Consider the following 25,072-nt stretch of genomic DNA (forward strand, 5'->3'; position numbering starts at 1 on the left):
TGAGAGAGGTAGAAGAAAAAATAGGAAAAGAAATGAGAAGAATGCAAGAGAGAGTCAATAGCTTGGAAAAGGAAGGACAAAAATTAACTATAGAAAACAAGTCCTTAAAAAATACAATTGGCCAACTGAAAAAAAAGTACACTGAAGAAAACAAGTCCCTAAAAAATACAATTGGCCAAATGGGGAAGGAGGTACAAAATCTAATAGAAGAAAACAATTTGTTAAAAATTAGAATTTGGCAAATGGAAGCTAATGACTCTATGAGAGAACAAGAATCAGTCCAACAAAAACAAAATAATGAAAAAATAGATGAAAATGTAAAATACCTCATTGGCAAAAGAACTGACCTGGAAAATCAATCCAGGAGAGACAATTTAAAATTATTGATCTACCTGAAAATCACGATGAAAAAAAAGAGCCCAGAGAGTATCTTTCAGGAAATCATAAAGGAAAACTGCCCTGAGGTCCTAGAACCAGAGAGCAAACTAGCCATAGAAAGAATCTACCAATCGCCTCCTGAAAGAGATCCCAAATTGAAAACACCAAGGAATATAGTAGCCAAATTCCAAAATTATCAGGTCAAAGAGAAAATACTGTAAGCAGCCAGAAAGAAACAATTTAAATATCATGGAAACCACAGTCAGGATTACACAGGATCTTGCAGCTTCTACATTAAAAGACCATAGGGCATGGAATATAATATTCCATAAGGCAAAGGAGTTTGGATTACAACCAAGGATCAACTACCCAGTGAAAATGAGCATGATCTTTCAGGGGAGGAGACAGATATTCAATGAAATAGGGGACTTCCATATCTTCCTGATAAAAAGACCAGAGCTCAACAGAAAATTTTATCTTCAAATACAAGACTCAAGAGAGGCATAAAAAGGTAAATGGGACAGAAAGAAACAACATGTTATTAATAAGGGCAAACTGTTTATATCCCTACAAGGGAAGATGATACTTACAACTCTTGAGAACTGTATTATTATTACACCATGTTAAAGGAGTATACACAAAGGGTATAAGTTGACGTTGATGTAATGATAAAAAAAATCTAATCAAGTGGGTTAAATGGATCCAAGTAAGTGGATTAATCTGATCTAACTAAGAAAATGTACTGAGAGAAAAGAAAGGAGGAGGCAAACAAAGGTAAATTACATTATAAGAAAAGGCACAAAAACCTATTACAGCAGAGGGAAAGAAGGGAAGGAGATGAGCATTGTTTGAACCTTACTCTCATCAGATTTGGCTCAAGAAGGGAATAACATAATCAGTTAGGTATAGAAATCTCACATGCCTTATAGGCAGTAGGAGGGAAAAGGGGAAAGAAAAGGGAGGGGAGATGGAAGGGAGGAAAGAAGTAGTAAGGGTAAAGGAGAAGAAAAGGGAGAGGGCTAATAGAAGGGACATGGGACTGAGGGAGGCAGTGGCCAAAAGCAAAACATTAGTGAGGAGGGAAAAGGAATAAGGAGAAAGAAAAGCATGAATGGGGGAGAAAAAGAATGGAGAGAAAGACACTTATAAGTGTGAATGTGATATATGAATGTAATGGAATACTATTGTGCAATAAGAAATGATGAACAGGCAGACTTCAGAAAAACCTAGAAAGACCTGTATGGTTTGATGCTGAGTGAAGTGAGCAGAACCATGAGAATGTTGCACACAGTAACAGCTACGTAGTGCGATGGCTAATATTGAAAGACTTAACCCTTCTCAGCAATACAAGGATTTAAGACATCTCCAAAGGCCTCATGATGGAAAATGCTATCCACATCAAAGAAAGAACTATGGAGTTTGAATGCAGATCAAAGCATACTATTTGCTATTTTTTTTTTCTTTTGTTGTGTTTTGTTTTCTCTTTCTGGTGGTTCCTCCTATCAGTTCTAATTCTTACTTACAATATCACTAATGTGAAAATATGTTTAATAGGATATATATGTATAGCCTATGTTAGATTGTGTGCCATCTTGGGCAGGGAGATAGGGAGGGATGGGGAGAAAAATTTAAAACTCAAAAGCTTATGGAAGTGATTATTGATAAATCAAAATAGATTAATAAAAAATAAAAGGCTTTTCTATTTTTTCTTTTTTTAAATTCAGTATATTTTATTTTCAGTTCTAAATTCTCTTCTCCCTCTGTTCCCCATCCATTGAGAAGGCAAGAAATACAAAATCCATTACAAATGTGGATTGTCATGCAAAACAAATTTCCACATTAGCCAGGTTCCTCCAACCCCTGTCCAAAACAAACAAAGAAAAGCAAGAAAAAAAAAGTATTGTTGATCTGGAGGTAGATATCATGTTTCCTTATGAGTTATTTGGAACTGTGGTTGGTAATTGTGTTTATTGATCTAAGTCCTTCAAAGTTAATCCTCTTTAAAACATTGTTGTTACTGTATACATAGTTTTCCTGGTTCTATTTACTTGGCATCAGTTCATATAAGTCTTCCCAGGTTTTTCTGAAACCACTTTCTTCATTCTTTTTTTTTTAATTTTAGACTTAAATACTAAAACTTAAATACACAATAAGAAAAGAAAAAGAAATATATTATAAACTTAAATACAAAATAAGAAAAGAAAAAAACACCATGTGCACAGCAGAACATGAGAGGATTCAAAATATATAGCAATAAATTTCCATTTCAAGAAAGCCTATGGAATATTTGCTACGTGTTATATTAAGAGCTATCCATCTTTGCTTCCTTGTAAGTTTTCTTTTGTTCTCTGCTCTGCACATTTTACTTTGCTTTTCCCCTCCCCCAAGAAGGCTACAAGTAGGTATGGATATATTTATATATAGCTATAGATATATTCATACAAAAATACATACACATATATATAAACATGTTTTCCCTAACAAATTTTACTCCTGATCTTTGTTTTATGTTTGTGTATATCTCTTATTTCCTATCCCTCCTGACTTCTCTACTTCTCTTCTACCCACTACATTGCCCTCCTATTATTTAACCTATCCCCCCTCCAAAAATCCCTCCCTTATCCTTCCATTCCCATAAAGCTAAACACTATTCCATACTCATATTTGACCTATTCCTTCACTCTCCCCTCTGGAGATCCTTCCCTTATCATCTCCTCCCTTCTTATCTCCTTAGCATTTTATTTTTTTCTGAATTTAGAAGACTTTTGTACTCATACATACATACATACATACACACACACATATATATATATATGTATGTATATTTCCCTCTTGAACCCATTCCCAATGGAAATTAGGTTTCCAGAACTAACAGCCCTCCTCCTCCATCTAATTCCTCTGTGTTGGTTCTTCCTCTCACATCTCATTTGTATATGATAATTACTCATTTTAGCTGTTCCTAAACAGCTTTACTTCTTAAAGTCATATACTACTCAGGTCTACCCCCATCTTTCTTATGAACTACCCAATTACTAATAACAATCTGAGACATACATTTTACATACACAAAAAGTAAATAGTCTGTCGTTATTGAGTCCCTTGTAATTAGTCTTTGGTATGTACCTTATATTTCTCTTGGATCTTGTATGCCAAATCTTCTATTAAGTTCAGGTTTTTTTTTTAAACACAGTCCTGAAACTCTGCCAATTCATTAGATGTCCTTTTTTTTCATTCAGGATTAAGCTTAGCTTTGCTGGGTATGATATTTTTGGCCAGAACCCCAGTTCTTTTTGCTCTCTCTCTCTCTCTCTCTCTCTCTAATATATATGTATATATATATGTGTATATATATATATGTGTGTGTATATATATATATGTGTGTGTGTATATATATATATATATATATACACACACACACACACATATATATTTATAGTGTTCCAAGACCCGCAGTTTTTAATGTCACCACTGCTAGGTCTTGTGTGATTCTAATTGTGACACTGCCATACTTAAATTGTTTTTTTTTCTTGTTGTTTTTAATATTTTATCCTTCAGCTGGGGGCTTTGGAATTTAACTATAATATTCCTGTGGGTTTTCCTCATAGGATCTCTTTCAGCTGATGATCAGTGGATTTTTTCTATTTCTACTTTTCCCTCTTGTTTTAATGCTTTAGGACAGTTTTCTTTAATTATTTCTTGTATTATTGTATCAAGATTCTTTTTTTGATCATAGTTTTCAGGTAGTCTGATTATTCTTATGTTTTCTCTTCTTGATTTGTTTTCCAGACCAGTTATTTTTCTCATGAGATGTTTCACATTCTCTACTACTTTTTCATTCTTTATATTTTTTGTATTATTTCTTGATCTCTTATAACTGCTGGCTTCCCCTTGCCTAAGGAGTTATTTTCTTCCTCAAGATTCTAGATCTCCTTTTCTAATTGGTTGACTTTCTTTTCATAATCTTCTTGTGTTTCTCAGATTATTCTTTTTTTCTGTTTTTCCTCAATCTCTTGCATTTGATTTTTAAAGTCTTTTTTAAGTTCTATGAATTATTTTTGGACAGGTGACCATTTGACATTACTCTTTGGAGTGGAAGAGGGTTTCTTTGCTTCAGTATCTGCCTCTGAAGATGAAGAACCCTCATCTTCTCTATTCCCATAGCAACTCTCTATGGTTGAATTCTTTCTCCTTTGCTAATGCATTTTTAAAAAAAATTTATAGTAGCTCAGTTTTTATAATCATCTCTAGTATGGGGGTATGGAGGATGGTGCCTCTGGCCTCAGATCCTCCTTCAGTTCTCCCCTCTGGCTTAGAACCAGAACCAAGACTTCCAGCCTCCTGTAAGTGCCCACAGCCATTGGTGTCCTTGCCCCATTGCTACTGCACTCACTGTTGTGTGCTGCCCCCCAACCCTCTCCACAGGTGTTCCTTGTCAGTAGAAATTCCCTCAATTTTCTGTAGCTCAGAAGCCCAACTCCCTTCATTGTCCCGGGTTCAAAGTTCCTGTGGCTGGGGCTGAGGCAGCACAGCTAACTCAGACCTTGCTGCTTCTTTTCCTTCTTCATAGGGGCCAAAACTCATCTGAGATTTTTCTTCAGATCTCCAATTTTCCCAATTGTCCCCTATTCTTTTTACCACTCTTTGTTTGCCCTGAGGCACTATTTTATCTCTTTTGTGGGGAAAAAATCTGAGAGCTTGAAATTTTCTGAACTACTCTGCCATCTTCCCCGAATCCTTTCCTCCTTCATTATTTCTTACAGCCCAATAATGTTCCATCATATTCATATACTATAACTTGTTCTGCCATTCCCCAAGTGATAGGCATCCCCTAAATTTCTAGTTCTTTACCACCACAAAAAAAGCTTCAATAAATGTTTTTGTATATGTGGGTCCTTTTCTTCTTTCTTTGATATCTTTGGAGCATAGATCTAATAGTAGTATTTCTTGGTCAAAGGGTATGCACATTTTAATAGCTTTTTGGGCATAATTCTAATTGCTTTCCCGAACTGTTGGACTAGTTCATAGTTCCACCAACAATGCATTAATGTATCTATTTTCCTATATTCCCTTCAGCATTTGTCATTTTCCTTTTTTATCATCTTAATCAATCTGAGTTTGTTTTAATGTGTATTTCTATATAGCTATTGATAGATTTACTTTAGAGTTGTTTTAATGTGTATTTCTATATAGCTATTGATAGATTTGATTACTTCCTCTGAAAACTACCTAGTCACATCATCAAATGGGGAATGGCTCTTATTCTAATAAATTTAACTCAGTTCCCTATATACTTGAGAAATGAGACCTTCATCAGAGGAACTTGCTGTCAAGATTTTTCTTGCTTTTCTTCTAATTTTAGATGGATTGGTTTTATTTATGTAAAAGCTTTTTAATTTCACATAATCAAAATTATCCTTTTTACCAGTGAACCTCTTTATCTCTTGTTTGGTTATGAACTCTTCCCCCATCCACATACCTGAAGGTAATTTCTCTCATGCTCCACTAATTTGTGTGTGTGCCTATGTGTGTGTGTGTGTCTGTTTGTGTGTGTATATATCTATATATCCCTTTATGTCTGAATCATGTCCCCATTTTGAGCTTATCTTGTCAACTGATGTGAGATGTTGGTCTGTGCCTAAATTATGTCAGACTACTTTTTAATTTTCCAAACATTTTTTGTCAAATGACAATTTCTTGTGCCAATAGCTGGGATCTTTGAGTTAACTAAACACTAGATCACTATGCTCATTTGCTTCTCTATATTGCTACAAATATGTTCCACTGATCAACCACTCTATTTCTTATCTAGGACCATATTGTTTTGAAAATGAAAGCTTTGTAGTACAGTGTGAGATCTAGATTCTTTGTATGTCCAGCACTTTGTATAGTACCTAGTATATAGTAAGTGCTTAATAAATGCTTATTGACTGACAATAGTTGACTGAACTTGTGCTTTAAAAAAAAGAGAGAGAGGGAAAGGCAACTTGAAATGGATAGAAGGTCAGCTTTGGAGTTAGGAAAAACTGGGTCTAAGTCTCCGCTGACATATTCTGGTTATATGACCATAGGCAAGTTACTTAACTTGTTAGTGCCGCACCTGCATTAATGGAAGGAGTTTCCATATCAGAAGGCCACCCCCAATTAAAACTCAGCAAGTTACAAATGAATAAATTCTCAACTTTCCTCAATTTCCCTTCAATGAAGGGGTCAATGACAGAAGCGATTTAAAATGGAAAACAATCTAAAAACTATTTTCCCTTGCTTTTTAAAATATCTTTATATTTTGGGCTGTGTCTGATATCCTAAGGGAGAAAACAGGTTAGCAAGACTGTGGAGATTTGGTTGAGGAAAGAACTGAGAAATGGAAAATTTTCCACATCCTAAACCATTCCTGTCTGATTCTTGCAGCCAGCCTATCAGAGGGCTTTGCCCTCTGTCTACAAGTCTTTGGAGTGATTTACCTCAGAACAATTAAGGGCCAAGATTCCTGCTCTGTGTTAGGGTTCTTAGATTTTTTGGATCATAATATCTCTTTGGCAATCTGGTGAAGCCTATGGACAGAACCCATCCCAGAATAGTTTTTACATGCATAAAAGAAAACACAATCAACTACAAAGGGAGCTAATTACATTGAAATAAAGATGTTATCTTTTCCCATCCAAATTCATGGATAACCCCCTTCCCAGCCCTTGTGGAATATAAAATGAAAGTAAGAAGAAAAGAAGGAAATAATGGATATAAAAATTATTAAACCACATGTGGGCACTAGCTATTAAACTTAAAAGCAAATATTGGGCCTAAAGACACCAAGTTCTGCAGTAAAGCCTCTTTAACTCTAACTCTACAAATTCAGCATTTGTGGTCATCAGGCTGGTGTTGGGTTATTGTTTGCCTTTGTTCCACTGATTCTACAAAGGATTTTCTAAGTAAAGGTACACAATATAAAAAATAAACCTTAACAAGTGATATGGAACTATTTCTATTTTTAAAAGCAGGAACAAAGGGGTCAAAATTATCTGAAGCCATAAAAACAAGACTCTTCATTCAGTGGCTTTGCAATAGAAAATCCCTTCATTTCCCCCCTTAATGAAACCGGCATCCAGGTGAATGAATGAACTCTGCCACACTTCAGCCAAGGACTATTTAAAACCCACCAAGAAAGACTGAAAAGGAGATTTATAATAGGAAGACTGAAAAACTTTTAAGTACAGCTTTGAAACACAATGCTATAATAGACCTTTAATGTTCTCTAATCGAACAAAATTGAAGTATAATTTTACAAAACCAGAGCTACCATAATTAAATGACTGAGCAACACTGGGACAAAATGCTATACTAAAGTTCTATTCATACATTTAAAAACAATCTTAAAGACAAGGTATCCTATAACATATGATGACAAGTAACTTACAGTGGTACTGTACTTAAATTTTCTAAATGCATATGGTTTTCACCATATTTAGAAATGAGCTGTCTTTTCCCCCTGCTCAGGTTTGTGGATAAAAATCAAATGAGAATAAGGATTGAATAATTTCTAGACTTCATAGCCATGATTTCTGACTAGCTTTTACCTATTTTATAAAAGTAAGATAATGTTTGTAATGTGCTTTGGTTAAAGTACTATAAATGCTAGCTATTAGTATAAATAGGGAATGGTTCAAATATCCTTTCCCCATACCCCCCAACTTGTCTTTCTGGTAGCTAAAGAACTTGATTCCTGAGGCTTAAAGTTCTCACAACCTTTTGTAGGTCTAGAAATATCTCAGATTAAGTCCTTATTATTCATTAACATCTGGTTAATAATAATTGATAAACTTATTTCCAACCCAATAGTATGGCTGAGAGGAGATATTAATAGAGGGCAGAGAGAAGATGGATATTGACTGGGGAAGAAAAGAAAGGGAAATAAGAGGTGCAGTAAACTCTACAGAGAGTAGGAAAAGGGACCCTGAAAAGGGAGTTGGAAGGGCACCAAAACAGACATAAATTTGTGCCTAGGGATAGTCCTGCACTCCCACCTATTTTTTCATTTTATTTTTACAATAAGCCATGGGAAGGAGTGGCATTTATCTGAAGAAACCTATTTTTCACTGCAGCTAAATACACATATTCTTAATTGTTATCTATAAAGGACTTTGTAACCTCATGGAAGATCACATTTTTATATGCTGCACATTCTAATTTCTTCTTGTTTTCTGAGCATTATTGGTTGATAAGTCTTTCGTAAAGTACTTTAGGACCAAAAACTCTGGATTTCAGTGAATCACTAGTAATGTACAGATGCACTGGTAATGTTTCCATTAAATATTTCTTTTTCATTCAATCAAGTACAAACATTTACAGAATTCAGGTTAAATTACATATTGACATTTATCTGGATGAAAACATTAATCAATCAACAAGCATTTAATAAGAGTTTATTCTAGACTCTGTGTTAAGTGCTGAGGATACAAAATAGAAGTACCTGCCCTCAAGGAACTTATATTCCAATGGGGGAGACAACAGCTATAAGTCAGAACATATGAGATGAATGTAGAGTAGATATGAAGAATGTTTAGAGGAGATGGCATTAGCAACTGGTGGAACCAAGAAAGGTCTGGAGGAGATAACATTTGAGCTAAGTTTTTTTATTTTTTTGGCTAAGCAATGGGGTTAAGTGACTTTCCCAGGGTCACATAGCTAGTAAGTGTCAAGTGTCTGAGGCTGGATTTGAACTCAGTTCTTCTTGGCTCCACGGCCAGAGCTCTATCCACTGCGCCACCTAGCTGCCCCTTTGAGCTAAGGCTTAAAGGAAGGAATGATTCAGATGGTGGGAGGGAGAACTTTACAGGCTCGAGGGAAAACCAGTGAAGTCAGTGGGATAGGCATGTATGAGGAATGGCAGGTAAGCCAATATAGGCACTAGATTGTGTAGAGAGGAGTGAACTATGAAAACATTAGAAAGGTAGCAAGGGGTCTGGTCTGCTTGTGAAGAGTTTCAAATCCTAAAGAACTTCATGGACAAATGAGGTGTTGTATTCGATAGGGTGTGGGGCCTGGAATTAGGAAGACCTGAATTCAAATAGGACCTAATTGTGTGATCCTGGGCAAGTCACTTCACTACTGTTCATCTCAGCCTCCTCATCTGTAAAATAGGAATAAGAATAGCACCTACTTCCCAGGGTTGTTGTGAGGATCAAATGAGATAATGATTATAAAGTGCTTAGCACAGTGCCTGGCACATAGTAGGTGCTATATAAATGTTAGCTATTGTTGTTATTACATCCTGAAGTAACAGTTAGCCACTGGAGTTTATTGAGTAGTGATAAGGTCAAATCCATCATTTAGGAAAATCACTTTGAGTGGAGGATATGTTGAAGTGGGGAACGTGGGGAAAGACTTGAGGCAAGGAGACCAATTAGGCTATTGCAATAGTCCACATGATAGGTGATGAAGTTCTGAATGAGGGAGTCCTTGCCATCCTTCAAGCATCAAATCATGAGCTATTTCCTAGAGCAGCAGTTCTTAATACATGGTACAAGGACTGTTGCAGGTCCCAAGATCCTTTCAAGAGTTTTGGGAGGTCAAAATTATTTTTCTAACACTAAAATGTTTCAATTTCTAGTTTGCTAAATATAAATAGACATAATTCACATAAAAGCTCTTTGGGGAGAGGTCATCAATAATTTTTAAGAGTGTAAGGGGGGTCTCAGACCAAAAATTTTGAGAACTACTGCCATAGAGGGAGTATATAGCCTGATCTCTACAATAGCTAGAACCCTTTCTCCCAGAAATTACTTTGTATCTATAATTTTTTTGTTTTGTATTTAGTTTTCTGCTGCTTTCCTCCAGTAGAATATAAGCTTCTTGAGGGTAGAACCTGTTTCTTTTTTATTTTTCTGTCTCCAACACCTGGCATATAGTAAATACTTTAAAATGCTTATGGAATAAAGGAATACTTTATGCTTGATGTATGAGAAATCTATGGCTTGCCAAAAAAGTCCCTAGCCCTCCAAATAAATTATAAAAATAAGTCAGTGGATCACAGATGTAGAGGGGGAGATCTTGTATGCCAACTGATTCAATTCCCTCATTTTATAGTTGAAGAACTAAAGAGAAAGGAAGTTGAGTTGCCCAAGGCTGCATTGGTAGTAAACAGAAATTTGAACTTAGCTCCTCTGACTCCAAATCCAAATCATTACAATCTAGCACACTGCCTTTCTATCTTTTTTGTGTCAGTCTAGCACTCTCATGTCCATTGACCATGGTCATCATAATCCCCCATATTAACAGTACCATGATTAGATGGCTACACTTTCACAAGTATTGAAGAAATATTGTTAAACATCATGGAATTTCAGTATATGAGAATATCACTCTAAATAGAAACATAACCTAGATATATAAGGTCTAATGATAAACAAATAAAAGAAAGATGGGGAAAAATTACCTATCAAATCTATAGATAGAAGAAAAGTTCATGACCAAATAAGGAACAGAAGGATCACAGAAGATATGTGGACAATTTTTCATAAATAAAATTTTTCAAGATTTTGTACAAACAAATCCAATAAATCTATTGTTAAAAGGGAAGAAATTAACTTGTAAAAAAATCTTTGCATTAAGTTTCTCTGATAAGGATTTTGTTTCTAAGATATATCATTCAATAATGATTCAAATTAATAAGAATAAGAGTCGTCCCTCAATTCATAAATGGTCTATGAGGATGTGGCAGTTCTGGAACAGGCAGTTCTAAGGGAAGTAACTCAAAACTATCCATAGCTGTGTAAAAAAATGCTCATGTCTATCATATTGGCAAAGATGACACAAAAGGAAAATGACCAATATTGGAGGGGCTGTGAAAAAACAGGAATATTAATGTACTGTTGATGGACCTGCTCATAATCATTCTGTAAAGCAATTTGGAATTATACACAAGAAGTTCTAAAGAATGTATGCCCTCTTAATCAGATGCATCACACTCATGTCTACCCCCAAAAGACATAGAAGAAAGATAAAAAGGTCCTTTTGTTGTGGTGTTCTTCGGTCTTTTTCAGTCTTATATGATTCTTCATGACCCTGTTTGGGGTTTTCTTGCCAAAGATACCAGAGTGGTTTGCCATTTCTTTCTCCAGCTCATTTTACAGATGAGGGATCTGGGGCAAATAGGATCAAGTGACTTGCTCAGAGTCACACAATTAGTAACGGTATGATATTTATAGCAGCAATTTCCATGGTGGCAAAACACTGAAAACTAAAGGAATACTCAAAAATTGAAGAACAGCTGAATAAATTATGGTACACAAATGAGAAAGAATACGATTGTGAGAAATGAGGAAATAAGTGATTTCAAAAAGACATGGAAAAACTTGTATGAACTGATGCAGAGGGAAGTAAGGAGAACCAGAAAACTATTTATGTTATAACATTAATATAACAAAAATAAACAACTTTGAAGACTTTTATAAACTGATTAAGGATGAAATGAGCAGAACGAGGAGGATAATTTATATAATTACAACAACTGTGTAAAAACAACTTTGAAAGCTATAGGAACTGTGATCAATAGATATTATCATCATTTCAGAGGACTGATGATGAAGCATATCATATGCCTCCTGATGGAAAAATATTGGTTTTAGGGTTCAGAATGAGACATATATATATATATATATATATATATATATATACATATATATGCATACAGCTAATAAGGGAATTTTTTGTATAATATTTATATTTGTTACAAGGAATTTGTTTTCCTTTTCTTTTTCCCCCAATGGAGCTGGGGGAGAAGAAACTATAGTTTTGTTAATTAGAAAATAAAACTCTTTAAAACTACAGAGGTTGAAGGTGGAATAGAGGTGGAACAGAGGTGGAATCTTGCATGCACTTTTAGATTAGGTCATTGTGTTTTGAGTTTTGCTTAATTATTTGACTTTTTTTTATGAGAACATGCTTAATGGGGGGGATCATCTGGAAATGTCTATAATATAAAAACAAAACATGCAAAAAAAACCCAAACAAAAATAATTTCTGTATTGTTTCTTCTAACTCAGCCTCAATGCTAACAACTTAGAGTAGAATGAGTTAAGCAATCAAGGTAGCAGTAATATATTCAACTTTGTTAAAAAGGTAGGAGGGAAAAAAGTACAATCCTTTCCTAGTCAGCTTAGGCTTTGTTTGCTAAGTAGGAATTTTAGACTTCAAACTTGCACATCATGTCAAATAATTATATGATTAACAGAGAGGCCAGGTTTAGTAAAAAGGAATGAGTCACTGCTGATTAGGACTATGTTTACTATTTATACTCTGGTAGTTGGAGAAGGGGAAAGATGGTTTACAGCACTATAGTACGAAAAAAAAGCCATTAAAAAAACAAACCATGTATGCTAAAAAAAAAGAGGCACAGACACCTTGACCTTGATTTTCTTCTGAGCCCTAACTAAAATACTAATGATAATAGAGATGATGCTGAAGATGATAATAAATTTTTAAAATGTCTCAGTGAATTCTGCCATCTTGTATAAGCATACCAAAATGCAGCCTGTTATACCTGGGAGCCTGCAATAGCTGTTCCTTCTCTAGGAACATAAAAGAAATCACCCTGTCAATCATTTCTCTCCTGCAATTGTGCACCACCAGAAGGAATAAAGCATAAGGTTGGGTTGTCAGCACAACCCAGAGGCCTATATTTACCTTCCCCACAGTATACTATGGGATGATGTGGATATATTTTTATTCACTTCTTCATATGGAAACATTGCCTCTAGTATTCAGTGAAAGAGAAACGAGAATATCTATGCAAGTAGGAATTTGGTCTTTGTTTCATTTGTCTCTCTGTCTTTTCCCCTTATGTTAGGTTATATTCTTTTTCTTCCTAACAGGCAAATATGGGCTTCTGAGATCTCTGAGTGCCACCTTTAAGCAGGAAAATAAAAGAGTTGCTAATAATCCATGACATATGAAAGTAATACTTATTAGCTGTGAAAGCCATGGCCAATGATTTGAAATCTATGTTTGAGAGCCTTCATGAGTGTTTACCAAATTTGAGAGCTTCCTAATGCGACCTGTGATTACAAGTCTTTGATCTTATTGAAAGAGAGATGATTCCGAAGACAAAAATTGCTGTAATTGGGAAGCAACTAGAGAAACTGATGTAATTATTAAGGATGAATAAATCAGGGCTAAATCAGATGCATAATAGGCCACAGTGTTCATGGCACCACCATGACAGGAACACTTAGAGTCTGTGTGGAATTTAGAGGAAACTGGCTTCTCTACCAGTATGACCTCCTAGATCTGAAGCCAGTATTGGTGGGGACCAGATGACCTGTCAGCTCATTTCCAAGTGGCAGATAAGTCACTTTTCAAATATTCATTTTGTCCTGATTGTTGGCAAGTTTTTGCTGCCTTCAATCAATGAACAATCATTTATTAAAAGCCTACTGTATGCTCTATACTGGCAACACAAATATGAAAAAAAAGAAAGAATGCCTACTCTCAAGGGGTTTACATTCTAATGGCAAAGACAATAGTCTAAATATGTATATATGTGCATATGTGTGGGTAAGTATATTCAAATATGCTATTTATCTATAATTGCATTTAGTAATAGAGATTTCAACCTTTCCATGTTTTCCCAAATTGTGTGCTTCCTTATTGTGTGTCAATGTCCTCCCAAAGGTTTACTTTAGTGGGTCCACACAATGTGTTTGAAGCCTTTCTCAATTTCTTCGGAGATAACAAGAGTATCACTAGAATACTTTGGGATGTCCACCTGATGTCCCTGGCTCCTGCCACATGACCAGCCCATCTTCTTGTCCCATCGTACAATTCTTTGACAACGTCTTTTACTTAAGTTCTTCAGAGTTCCTCAACAGTTTATATGTGCCTGCTCACACCCAACATATGTCCTTCCAGAAAGGGGTTAATGTTGAAAAGATGGGTCTTTCACAGGAAGCTTGGGATTAGTAAAAGAGATTTTCAAATTTCTAAAAGCAACCTAGTCTACTCTAATCCTCCTTTTCTACTCTGGGCCCTGCTCCATCTACACTATTTATTCAAGATGCACATTTTTGCTAGACAAGCAGTATGGTGAATCCATGCAAATGATAGATGAGACATTCTTCATTATATACTTATGCAGCAATACACTAGACTCACTCTCCCAAAGCAGGCCTGCCTACATCTCCCTCTCAGAGTTCTGGGGTACCTGAGAAGTCAGGTGGGACTTTTCACCAATATATTCCCTCCACTGTTAGCTGCCAGTGACAAGTGCCTCAGTTATACTCGACAATTACCATCAATTAGCTTTTATAAAAAAGGTATTAAGGCCAAGCAGGATTAGGTTACAAACATTTCATCCCTGCACTTGATGGATATACTCTTCCTTATACCACCTCAATCCCTGGGGAGAGGGCTCAGACTTGACACCATGTCTACGTAGTATTCACTCCACCAACATCACTTGTGGTATGGCTGATGGATAGATGAATCAACCAGTCTGCTACTGCTGGGTTGGGCCAAGAAGATTGTTCTAGACTTTGTTCCTCATTAAGCTTCCAGAAAATCTCAGCATGAACACTAGCTCCCAGAATTCTGGTGTCTTACTCTTCTAACCTTTCAACATTCACCATAAAAGTTAGCCATCTCTAATCTCCATCAATAAAAATAAGAAAGAACAAATGCAAAAAAAAGATCCCAAGCCTACCCATATTCACTATACCCATTGGGTCCCTCAGATGGCTACTCCCAACTAGAGACTTTTAGCATATCTTTCTTCAAACTCTGCCAAGGAGGAAACAAACTAAAGCAAGACTTTCACTTTGGCTGGTTAACATCTTTTGAATGTCTCCACCTCCCCTTCCCCCACCCCAGTTCAAGTTCCACAGTCAATCAGAACATTTCCTCTTCATCACGTGGCTCGGGGACCAGAACCAGTTACAGAATATCTGTACATCCTTCTATCCACTTTGCAATTCCATTAGCAGAGCACTCCGGGCACACTCATAAGGAATGAATTCATTGGTCAATCTACTCCTTCCATTATGCATATATGCATACACATATACATGTGTGTATGTGTGTGTATACACATGGATATATGTATCTGTATATATGTATATACATACACACATACAAAATAAATATAAAGATAATAAAAGTAAGTGGAGGGAAGTGAAATGTAAGGTAGGTTGGGAAGGCTTGCTTCTTTCTCTGCCACCCTTCTCACTGTTGAGTAGCAGCTGCTTTGAGTTCATCTGACTGTTCTAAGCAATGGGCATCATAGGAGTCAGGCAGGTAAGAGATGTTGACAATAGAGGATATAAAAAGATTGTGTTCATTAAGGAAGCAGAGGTCTGGGAAAAAGGGTTTTTGGAGGTATTTGGGTGATGACTCAACTCCATCACACTAGCTTTCCTCCTACAAGTGCCAACAAAAGTTACCATCATGAATTCCTTGTACCAATGAAATCAAGATCTAATCTCTACTCCTTATCTCCATTTTACAGGTGAAAAAGTGTGATTCCACAGATCATTGGGGAGGCTAAGAGTAATCAGAAGTGTGTGTAAAAGAGAGTTATGTTGTAGTGATTAATTAGATCTCTAGATGTCTAACCTAGCTAAAAAGACCCCTGTGAGGGCTAGGCTTCCAACACTAATGGCTTTTTATAATGTTAAGTCTTACTATTAAAACATTCCAAACAACTTCTCTCCCTTCCTCTCCTCATCCAGGATTATAGGAGAGTGATACTCTAGCAGCTCAAACTTAGCAGCATAAAAGTATCTCCATTTTAAGGAGGAGACCTAGGACAGTCATATCTTCATTCTTCTCCAGGCTGCACTCCTGACTTTGCATAGGACCTTGTCTACTACGCCATGAAAACCTTTTTACCCTGTAAGCTCACTTCACCTCTGAACTGCTTTCATATTGGAAGTATCGTCTACCCCTGTGGCCTCTCCTTCTAATCAGCTGGTTCATCCCAGTACCTCCATTTTTAAGAAGGAGGCCCAGTCCAACCTCAGCTTCATTCCTTTTCAAACTATACTCCTGACTCTTCACAGGAGCTTTCTCTACCATGCTCCAGCAGAGGGTACCTTCAGATAGCTTTAATCTCTCTGCTTGTATTTATATTGCCATCTCTTAGCCCAGTGTTTGGCACATAGTAAGCACTTAAAAATGCTTGATGACTGACTTGACTGACACAAAAGATCTGTAAGGTGCCAAGTGTTCTACTTTTTATTCAAATCAGGAATTTTTAATCTTTTGTGTCCTGGACCCCTTTGGCAGTCTGGTAAAGTCTATAGATCCCTTCTCAGAATGTTTTTAAGCGCATAAAAGAAAATATGTAGGATCCTAAAGCAAACCAGTTATAATGAAATACAGATATCATCTTTTTTTTTTAAGTTTGCAACTCTCCCTGAAATATTTCTGTGGACCCCTAGTTAAAAATCTCTGATTTAAGTGGATCATCTTGAGTTTAAAAGTCATCCCTAGATTAGCCTGCAGTAGATCCACAGTCCAAATCTGTAGAGGTCAGAGAGAATGCATGCAGGAGTCAAAGCAATATTTAATAATTTAAATAGAGCAATATATAATCATTTAAATAGAGAAATGCATAATAATTTAAAGAGTAAATAGCCAAAGCAATATATAACAATTTAAATAGTACTCTAATAATAATAACAGTAATAACTACTGATATAACTCAACAGAAACTGTTGGGAAAATTGGGAAGATGTTTGGCCAAAATTAGATTTAGACCAATGAAACTCCAAATAGATATATAACCTAACTACAAAACCTAACTACAAAAAAATCACATCATCAAAAATAGAGAAGAATGGAAGTATATTGTATAACTATGAATAAACAGAAGAATTCCTAAACAAATAAATGATCATGGATGATAAAAATTTCAATTACATAAAATAGAAAAGCTTTTGCATGAATAAAATCAATTCATCTAGAATTTGAAGAAAAACAGCTAATTTGAAGAAAATCTTTTTAGCAAATACCTCTGAAACTAAAATCCAAGACACAAACAAATATAAAAGAACAACAGACATGACTCAATAGATAAACTAGAGAAATATGAATAAGTAATTTTCCAATAAAGAAGTCTAAGGTATAGCTAACAATGTGAAATAGTTCTCCAAATCATAAATACAAATTAAGGCAACTCTGAAGTTTAACTTTACATCCCCCAAATTGGCAAAAATGAAAAAAGAAAAAATCAGAAATGTCAGCAGGACTGTGGGAATACAGTGTAGGAACTGGTCCAACCATTGTGGAAAAAAAGATTGGAGCTAACATACATAAAAAAAATCACTAAATTGTAATCCCTGACATGATAACACTAATAGGCATATATACCAAGGCTATCAAAAACAGAGGGGAGGGGCCCATAGATACAAAAATATTTAGAACAGCACTCTTTGTAATAATAAAGAGCTAAAAGGAAAGAGAGTATCTATTGATTTGAGAATGGCTAGGCAGATTGTGACATACAAATGTAATAGAGAAGTGACAAAAATGAAGCATTCAAAGAAACTTGGGGACCTCTAAATTGTTTCAGAAAATTGTGCAGACTTCTAGGGCTGTATCCCAAAGAGATCATACAAATGGGAAAAGGACCCGCATGTACAAAAATATTTATTGCAGCTCTTTTTGTTGGGGCAAAGAATTGGAAATTGAGAGGATGTCCATCAATTGGGGAATGGCTGAACAAGTTGTGGTATATGAATGTAATGGAATACTATTGTGCTATAAGAAATGATGAGCAGGTGGACTTCAGAAAAAACTGAAAAGACTTGTATGGACTGATGTTGAGTGAAGCGAGCAGAAGCAGGAGAACATTGTACACAGTAACAGCCACATTGTTCGATGACTAACGTTGATAGACTTATCCCTTTTCCACAATGCAAGGATCTAAGACATCTCCAAAGATCTCATGATGGAAAATGCTATCCACATCCAAAGAAAGAACCATGGAGTCTGAATGCAGAGCAAAGCATACTATTTGCTATTTTTTTCTTCTGTTTTGTTTTGTTTCCTCTTTCTTGTGGTTTCTTCTATTGATTTTAATTATTCCTTACAACATGACTAATGTGAAAATATGTTTAATAGGAATGTATAAGTATAGCCTATATCAGATTGCATGCCATCTTGGGAAGGGAGGGGGAGAAAAAATTTTAAAACTCAAAAGCTTATAGAAGTGATTGTTGATAAATCAAAATAAATTAATAAAAAAGAAAATTGTGCAGAACAAGGAGAATAAATTAAAGCATGAGGGCACAATAATGAAAAGGAAAGCACTGAAAAACTTTAGTTCTCTGATCAACAGTGACCGATTGTAACTTCAGAGGACTTGATAATGAAATATGTCTTTTATCAGCAAAGAGAAAGTGGACAATAGCTTTGGAATGAGGCATATATTATTCAGTCAATTACCAGGCACTTATTAACCATTTACTCTTTGCCAGGCTGGGTACTAAGCACTAAAAAGCCATATGTGTTCAGATATACCCAATATGATGATTTGTTTTGCTTGATTGTACTTATCTATCACAAAGGAAGGCTCTTTGTGTGGGGCAGTCATTAGGCAATGACAAGCATACTTTGGAAGATAAGACATGTTTTTAAAAGAAGAAAAAATAAAATGAAAAGATTGGACTAGATAGGTAGTGTCAAATTCAAATAGTGGGAGCTATTAAGCCATATATAAGAATCCCTGTGGGCTGCATATTGACTTAGAAAACTACACATTAATATTGTCTACATTATATTTTTATTTCTTTTGTAAATTATTTCCCAATTCCATTTTAATCTGATTTGGGCCACACTTGGAGTGTTATGGGCCACAAGTGGGATGGCCTGTGGGTCATGTCTGACATCTGTTGACTAGATGACACTGAGGTTCCTTCCAGCTCAGGTTCTTTTCAGAGTCTGGAGAGGTTTTGTGACTTATCCAATGCCATACAAGTAGTAACTGTTAGAATAACAAATAATAATAATAAAGGAAGCACACAAAGGGTAAAGAAAGTTTTCGCATTTTCCCCAAAGCATAACCCTCCCCATTCTTTTTGACAATAAGAGAGAAAAGGGTCAATAAGAAAAATAAGAAGCACATTGTTCCCTAAGCCCCCCTCCAAATAAAAAAAATGAATAGCATGGAAAGGAAAACATTTATCTAGGGAGAACAGAAAAGCATCACTACATTTTCCACATATTCAACCCTAGATTGAAATACAAATTAAATATTTTTTGTAGTCACAAAGAAGCATTTGACGGTTTTTTTTTATTAAGACCAGTAACATTCCTCCCCACATACCACCCTCATAATGGGGGATGTCACTCAAAATTCAAATGTTCTTTTTTCCCTAGAAGCCTTTTATACTTTGGCATTATGTTTCAAACCCTGAATTTTTAAAGTGGAGGTAAGCAGAAGAGGCTGGTTAAAATAATGTGGTTTTCATGGAGCCATTCTACTGGGGCTCTTGGCAGGCATAACTTATTTGAGGCTTAATTGGCTGAGAGGAGTGATTAGGAGTCATTTTATAGGATAAAGTATTTCTTCCACCAGCCAAAGCTTCCAAAGTGCCTCAGTAGCAGAGCCTTCTACTATTTGTGTTCAGAGCAGGTAATTAAGCATCTAATCACTTGTGCATGTGAGCAATTTGCCTAATTTCCACAGATAAATACAGGCTCTTGCATACAATTTGAAAACTTACTTTCTTCTACAATATGCATGGAAATATATATGTATTTATAATATATGTATATACATATGTGGTTTTAATTCTTTATTATTTATTTATTCTTTATTGGTTTTAATTCTTGCTTACAACATGACTAATGTAAAAATATGTTTAATAGGAATGTGTAAGTATAGCCTATATCAGATTGCATGCTGTCTTGGGGAGGGAGAGAAAAAATTTAAAACTCAAAAGCTTATAGAAGTGATTTTTGATAAATCAAAATAAATTAATAAAAAAGAATATTATATATATATATATATATATATATATATATATGTATACACACATGTGTAAAGACTATTGTCCCTCCTACTTTGAATGCCTGTGTAGGTAAGCTCTTTAACTTACACGGAAACCTAAAGTGGTGGATAGAGGGTTATTCTTATATAAAAAAGATCTGGGATCAAGTTCTCCATCTGACACACAATAGCTCTGTGACCCTGGGCATGTCACTTAACTACCCATTGTACCAGACAACTTTCCTAAATTAAGAGTTAATTTATCTATACTGATATCAGTGGAAGAGGTTTCTACACTGGGAATTTCCCACATTGATGAAATCTTGGGTTTTACACTTCCCTCTTCCTATTTTCTTAGCCCTCTAAAATTTTTCCTTCACAGTTTCGTACTCTGATGCCTTATTTAGGCAAAGAAAGGACCCTGGGTTCTTGAAGGCAATGCCAGTGAAGCACAAGCTCTGACAAGTTCCGTCCTGATGGAAAAGTTTGGAGTAGCATCCCAGAAGGCTATATTTGCTTTCAATGACCGTATCAGTATGGCAAGACTCATTGTTAGTAGGCTGATCAATTGACTGATCATTGGTGATGAATTCCTTGGTCTTGGCAACCCCATTAAACTAAGAACACTACAAGATGATGCCCAATTCCTTTCACTTTTGCAATGATTGTGACAGAATGGAGAAAATGGGGACATAATGTGCTAAGAATCAGTTTTTAGACAGACTATAAATATTAACTTAATTGTTGGTATGCTGTGTGATATCCTTGTCCAGTGATTAATGAGTGGACATATTACTGTAGTAATGGAATCCTATTAATCATAATGTCCATATTATAAATGAAACTATAAGACAGAAGGAAGTTACAGAAAATGCCAATAAAGAACTATGCAGAAGTGGTGTGAGGATGTCATCAGAGAGCTGTATGACCAGGAAGAGGAAAAGATGGACCAGTAATATAGCAAGAAGGAGGGCTAACTGATTGACAACCCATACTTGCCATTGGGAAGAAATCTAGAGGAATGCCTCCAGAACAATGGGTAAATCCCCTATGGAGAATTTTTGGAAGTGTATAAATAAGCACTGCATAGGATCATTGATTTTTGAGATGGAAGGATCCTCAGAAGACATCAAGTTCAACTGTCTCATTTTACAGACAAGAAAATTAAGAACCAGAGAGTTTAACTACTTTGCCCAAGGTCATATAGCTAATAAGTTTCTAAGACAAGATTAGAACTCAGGTCTTACTAATTTCGAGTTTAGTAGTCTATCCTTTACACTTCTTCCTATCACATTAACAATAAAATGTAAATACAGAGAGCAAGTAAGCTGCCATATTCCATTTGGTTGAGAATCAATAAATCAATCAATCAGTGAGTATTTGTTAAGTGTCTACTATATACCAGATATTGTGCAAATCAGTAGGGATACAAATACAAATAATGAAATGATCTCTACCCTAAATGAGCTTAGTTGCTAATGGGGGAAACAAGTACACAAAAATGTGTACAACACAAATATAAAGTAAATAACCACAAATCTATACAAAGCAGTTAAATAGAATATAGTTTGGGCAGGGAAGGCACTTGAAGTTGGCAGGAATCAGGAAAGGAGAAAGGGAAAGGTACAAGCATTTATTAAGTATCTATTATGTGCCAGGCATTGTACTAAATACCTTACAAATTTAATCTCATTTCATCCCCACAACAATCATGGAATACAAGTGCTATTATTATTCCCATTTTCTAGTTAAAGACATGAAGGCAGACAGATGTCAATTAACCTGCCCAAAATCACAAGGCTGAGAAGTATCTGAGGTTCTATTTGAACTCAGGTCTTCCTAACTCCAGGCCAGCACTCTAACTACTGTGCCACCCTGGCTTCCTCTAAAGACTTCATGCTGAAGTTGGTGCCTGAGTTGTACCTTAAAAGAAGACAGAGAAACTTGTGAGATGGCAGTAAGGTGACAATGAATATCAGGCATGAGGGAAGGCTAGAGCAAAGACACAGATCAATTAATTGCTAAAGAAAAATCTGAAAAATAACCTTTTTTCAAAGGCTAGTGGATGTGGTAACAGGTCACCTGTCTATTCCCTTGTCTTTTTAAAGGACCTTCCAAATAGAGGATAATTTATCTTAGGACCTTTAAAATTCTTTTTTTTCAGAGCTCCCCTTAATAAATCATCCCATATTTAACAAAGGTGTTTTTTTTCCCTTACATCAAAACTGAATACCTCATCTGATTGACTAAACCATTATATCCACCAAGGAGAGAATAAATAAAAGAAGAAAATAGTTCTCATCTTCTTTTGCTTACTAATTCTTCATACACAAAGCCCAAAATTAAGGTAATCTATAGTCCACTCTTCTCCAGGATGAATCATTCTAATTTCCTCTTTTTTTCTTTGTAGGCTCTTTAACTCTCATTCTTTAATCATATATGTGCAATTCATGTGAATTACTTCCTTGTTCCTGATGGCTGTCAAGATGAGGAATCCAGAATGGAATCATTATTTCAGGAAGCCTCTGACTAGTCTTGGGCATAAAGAGATGTATTGGTGGATGGATTATTTTACAGTCTGTAAGAACCTCAGTAAATAATCAAAGGTAAATAATCCCAGGGACACCTTCCCAAATATTCTCCAATTTCATTAGGGATTAGAGACCTACCTCAAGAACCAACCACAGCTGGTCACCATTCTTTTTGCCCTTCTTGAAGTACATTCCGTAGAACTTGACTACATTGGGGTGATCAGAAAGGGCTTTCAAGATATGGTATTCTGCTTCTATCTCTTCATCAATATCCTAGATGGAAGTGGTCAGAAGAATGTCATAAAAAAACAAAGAAATGGGAATACAAGAAGTTAAGGTTTACCAAAGCAAAGTAATAATGAAGTAGAGTTTTTTTTCCCCCCTCCAAGGGGAGGATTCAGACTTATGATTTCATCAGCATGAAGAACTCATATAAAAACATTATTCACCAAAGCAGATGTGTAACTCATCTGTAACATTACTTTAGAGAGGTTAAGTCATTTGCCCTGGGGCACACAAACAGTCCTTATCAGCTATAGGATTTGAACTCAGGTCCTCTTGACTCTAAGGCCTGCCTTCTAGCCACTATGTCATAGTGCCTCCATGGTGGAGATTAGTGACATATTATAAAGACTATGAATGATTATTTCTCATATTTAAAGGAAGGTATTGGTGCTTTGAACTTCTATCTCAACTCATGCTGTTATTTCACCAGACTAGAAAGTAATGGGAAAAGGAGATTTACAGAGGCACAGCCAAGGTTGAGAGTTTAATTGAGAAAGGTTATTAACTGAAGAGACATGATTTAAATAGGAGAACATTAGATCCTTATGTGGCTTTTAGAAATTTTGTTTGGTTTATCTAGGATAGTATTAATTTAGAGCCAGTTGTCAAGTCAAGAAAACATGGATGTTTTAAGTGCCTAACATGTATAAGGCACTGTGGTAAGTGCTGGGGTATACAAAGAAAGGCAATAGACAGAAACTGCTCTCAAGAAGGTCAGAATCTAATGAGGGAAACAACATACAAGCAACTATATACATACAAGATACATGCAGGCCAAATCAGAGATAATCTCAGTAAGACAGTGCTAGCATTAAGGGGGATCAGAAGAGTTGAGCATGTCATGAAGTTAATTTTCTAATAAATGATTAATTTGGTTAAAGTGACATAGCTCTCTAAAGGTCTGTTTTCACTAAGAGAGAAGCAAGTTATTAGTCTACTCTAAACAATCAAGGGTAAAAGAAGGCTATCAACAAACCTGGAATGACAGGCACATTATTCACGGGAAGAAAAGAAAATAAAGAAGAATATTGCCTGTGTAATTCACAGTGACAGAACCTTGCGGGTATGTAAAAAAACACTCTCAGAAAAGAAAAAAAATGCTAGTTCCCTTAGTGACTGAAATTACTTAAAATTACTTTTTCCAAAAATAGTGCAAACATTTTAGAGTTTACGAAAAGTTAGAACCTAAAAACTCTAGAGATCATCTAGTCCAACTTGCCTCTGAACCCCCACCTTTTTTTTTTTTTTACAGAGGAGAAAACTGAAGCTTAAAGAGCTGATGTCCTTATCCAAGGGAGCACAACTAGTAAGGGGACAGAGTTAGGACCTGGAGTCAGGCCTTTAGGGTAGTAGCACTAGCTCCTGCTCCTTTATGCTTTAAAAACATTTCACTGCTTTGAAGTATCTCTAAAATTCAAAATGCTTTCAGTTTAATTACAAATAATAGATTAGTATTAAAAGGAGGTAGAAAATGATATTGCATAAAAGAAAAAGTGTTAAAGAAGATGATTATGGTAGTTTCAGGACATCTATTGATTTAGATAACTTGATAGGTAATGATGAGAGGTTATGACTTTGTGGGCAAATAAATATGCATATGTGTATGTATATGCATGTAAATATAGTTATATAATATATGGTGCCATATGGTATATAACATATAATTACACATAATATATTATATGTAATACATTATTATGTATACACATATGGCATATTATTATACATTATGCATGGTTCATAATCATATAACATGTTATTCATAACATTATACAATATTTACAATACAAAATATTATATATGTATGCCTCAAACCAAAGAACTACATGCACTAGCAGGAGCTTTGACACGCTGAGGCATGTGGAGCGTACAAATGCATAATACTGATATATTAAGA

General features: G+C 35.5%; 1 protein-coding gene across 1 annotated transcript in view; it reads right to left on the reverse strand.

The window, feature by feature from the left end:
- The window catches only part of MYO3A (myosin IIIA), a 255,909-nt gene that overhangs the window by 228,373 nt on the left and 2,464 nt on the right, over positions 1–25,072 (reverse strand). The window contains exon 2 of the mRNA XM_027841624.1: positions 23,029–23,163. Coding sequence (XP_027697425.1) covers positions 23,029–23,163 — 135 coding nt within the window. The remainder of the gene's footprint in view (positions 1–23,028; positions 23,164–25,072) is intronic.

The sequence above is a fragment of the Vombatus ursinus genome, unplaced genomic scaffold (assembly GCF_900497805.2).
Source record: "Vombatus ursinus unplaced genomic scaffold, bare-nosed wombat genome assembly UNPS02014861.1, whole genome shotgun sequence".
In the NCBI taxonomy this organism is placed as follows: Eukaryota; Metazoa; Chordata; class Mammalia; order Diprotodontia; family Vombatidae; genus Vombatus; species Vombatus ursinus.